The sequence below is a fragment of the Sinocyclocheilus anshuiensis genome, unplaced genomic scaffold (genome assembly GCF_001515605.1).
Source record: "Sinocyclocheilus anshuiensis isolate Anshui unplaced genomic scaffold, SAMN03320099.WGS_v1.1 scaffold447, whole genome shotgun sequence".
Classification (NCBI taxonomy): domain Eukaryota; kingdom Metazoa; phylum Chordata; class Actinopteri; order Cypriniformes; family Cyprinidae; genus Sinocyclocheilus; species Sinocyclocheilus anshuiensis.
The window spans coordinates 4,329,315-4,332,609 of NW_015552615.1; the positions used below are offsets into that span (position 1 = coordinate 4,329,315).

Here is a 3,295-nt window from a genome sequence, read left to right on the forward strand (position 1 = left end):
ACACGGTAAAACTCAACTGTTTAACTCTAGGGGAGTTGGAAAATGAGCCTATTTTCAAAAATAGTGGAGTGTTCCTTTAAGCCCATTCCCCCTGAAGTCTCAGTTATTTTGATGTATTCTAATTTACCTTCCATTATTATCAATGGTGATTCCCGTTAGATTTGTACCACTGTTGTACAGTAAAAAAATACTGTAATACTGCAACTGTACTTTTTCATTTAAAATAATTTAATTCTGCATTACAATAATGAGAGTTGAGAGGGAAATGTCCAAAAAATAATAAGAAAAATATTAACAAGGCTTTTAGGACAACTTCAGCAAAATTTTGGGATGAAATATGACCTGGAAATTCTTTTTTGGAATTCTTTTCTTTTTTTTAATTCACCCAAGCAGATATGATCATCTTCCGAGGATAACTTATCTTTTCCCATTATCTTCCTGTTTACTCTTCAAATGAGACGACAAGGGCAGTTGAGATGAGCATGCTGCCATATTGCATCCACGCTCCTAATTACTGTGCTTGTGCGGGAAAAATGAAGACAAATGGCCCTCTGAAAGAAACCAGAGTACTAAAACTGCCTCTCACTACAGAATTAAACACGAACATCTCCAGACACTGAGAAGGGGGCCTTACTTTGTTGTGTAGTATTTTAAAACGTAAGCACCTTCCAAATTTTCACCACATTTTCCACACTCAAACAATGGTGTTGAAAGTTAGCATGCATACCCACTCACGCACACATCAATTTCTCTCATACATACAGGTAGATCCCTCCTAGAGGCCATGGAATGATTCACCTAAACTTTGTCCCGAACAGAATAAGTATTAGAACAACAACTATGACAAAGAGAATTAAAATGACCAGCATCTTGCGGTTTTTCTTCTGGTACTGTTCAGCCTAAGAAAGGAAAGAGAAAAGTTGAGTGTGCTTTCCATCTCTATTATGTAATATTATTTTTAAAGTATCATGTGGATATTGTATGTACATTTATATTACACAACAAATGACTGACAACCCTTGACATGTTGCTTAACACATCATCAGGCTTGATAAGAGCCTCACCTTCTGCAACTGCTGCAGTCCCTCCTCTGTTTTGACACAAGCTTGCTCCACATTGAAGTCAATTCTGTCGAGGACTGTGCCCTGCATTGAATTTACATTGACATTAACAATGCATATTTTAAAAACATAATTTGCATATTTATGCAACTGCCTCAAAGCATAATATTCATTTTGTGTAGGAACCAAATTTATTTATAATCCTTATTTTTATTATTAATTTTTATTCATTAATTCCTATATAATTCATATTAAATCAGTTTAATTATATAAATAAATTAATATATAAAATTACATGTAAAGAATCCAAAATAGTACAGGTTTTAGGACAGGACCTGCTCTGTTTAATATATATTTTTTTCCCTTAAGAAGCACACTGACCTGTTCAACAACCATTCCAGCAAGATCTCTAAATATCTCATTAAGGTCAGAGATGGACTGAACAATTTGTCGAATTTCTCTCTCTCGGTCTTCTACCAGCACTGTGTTTTGCTGAACCAGCACTAGTTGGTCATCTGTAAACCCCTGAAAGAGTGAGAAAGACAGATGTCAACCATGTACTGAAAATAAAATGCTATTACATAACAAAAGTTGAAATGAAATGTAGATTATTTCTTATATTTACTAAATTTGAAATAATTAATCAAAATTAATCAATATGAAAAAGATTCTAACTTGATTTAAAGAAATCTGTAAAATTACGCTTTAGCAACTTCTTGATTTTTGAAATAATTCATCATAAAATGAATCAATATGAAAAAAATTCTAACTTGATTAAAAAAAAATCTGTAAAATTACGCTTTAGCAACTTCTTGATTCTGTAATCCCATTACAGTATTTTTCACAAATATTAAAAACATTTTATATTAGTTAAAAACATTAATAAAAAGTAAGTAAACACTAACCAACAGTGGACCCAGTAAGTATGTTAGCACTAGGGATATGCCGGTATCAAATTTTCATGTTGCGATTAATTGCTCATGCTTTTATCACGGTATACGGTACACTGGAAATTATATTTTCTTAAAGACCAGGTAAAGCTAATTTTGAATATGACAGCAGCAAACTGGATATAACACAGTATAGTTTATTCGTGGTCAAAATAAAAGCTGCTATTGGCCAAGCCAAAATTCATCAGTCAATGCCACTAATTTAAAAATGCCAAATATCGGCCGACCACTGTACACCAACATCTAAATGTTTGCTGAAAGAAAAGAAAAAAAAAAAAAAAAAAAGATTATTAATTTTATATTATGGCCCATATTTAAATAAATGTATACAGCGTTCTAGGCATATGACGGTATCAAATTTTCATGTTGCGATTAATTGCTAATGCTTTTATCACGGTATACGGTATTAAAATTTAGTTGCAAAAAAGTGTCGTCAAAGTATAACATGTTTAATAACTTTTTTCTTATAACAAAAAGAACTGAACATTTACATACAATAAAGTAATATACAAAAAAGTATAAAGTAAAAAATTTCACACAGATTAAAGTGCAAAAGAATTATAAAGACCAATAAGTAACACTTTACAATAAGATCTAGTTAACCTTAATTAACGCATTAACATTAATAATGAGCAATAGCTACATTTGGTACAGAAGTCATTAATCTTTGTTTAAAAATACAACTGTTAGTTCATTAAACAACAGTTGCAACTTTTTATTTTAACAACGTGTTATTAAATATTGAAATTACCTAAGATTAATGAAAGTTTATAAGAATTTTTAATTGACAGTTTGTTTACTAATTAATTAACTAATGTTAATTAATAGAGCCTTAATGTAAAGTGTGACCAAACAATAAAGAATCAATATCTAGGGGATGTTGTAATCCAGATTAAAATGTAAAAGAAAAGTTAAATAAATAGAAAATAAATAAAAAAGAAAATAAATAGCCTATTAAGTCTAAATATTTAAGTATTTGGCGCTGTGATGAACACCACTGCGAATACAAAAATCTGAATGGCTATTTAAACTATTTAAATATGTTTTAGAAATAAGTGCAGCTGCTTTATGGGGTTTCAGGGGTAACACTGCATTTCTGCAGTTTAGCGCCATCTGCTGTCAGAGGGTGAATGTGCGCTTTCATTCAGAGCGTCTCCGCCATGCGCTTCTCGTTCGTGCTTGTTTACATCAGAGTGTGCATGCGTCTTTCACGCAGCATACAGCGGTGGTGTGCATTGTGACCAGTTGATGGGAAAAGTATTCTTAAAATGCATTAAAAATTCG

The 3,295-nt window shown here is 31.7% G+C and overlaps 1 protein-coding gene across 4 annotated transcripts in view; it reads right to left on the reverse strand.

Moving 5' to 3' along the window:
- Window positions 1-266: 266 nt before the first annotated feature.
- Window positions 267-3,295, reverse strand: part of LOC107666170 (syntaxin-16-like) — a 9,345-nt gene continuing 6,316 nt past the window's right edge. For all 4 annotated transcript variants that reach the window (XM_016457351.1, XM_016457350.1, XM_016457349.1 and 1 more), the window contains 3 exons: window positions 1,443-1,586; window positions 1,065-1,145; window positions 267-899 (listed from right to left, as the gene is read on the reverse strand). In XM_016457351.1, the coding sequence (XP_016312837.1) occupies window positions 795-899; window positions 1,065-1,145; window positions 1,443-1,586 (330 nt within the window). In that variant the 3' untranslated portion in view covers window positions 267-794. The remainder of the gene's footprint in view (window positions 900-1,064; window positions 1,146-1,442; window positions 1,587-3,295) is intronic.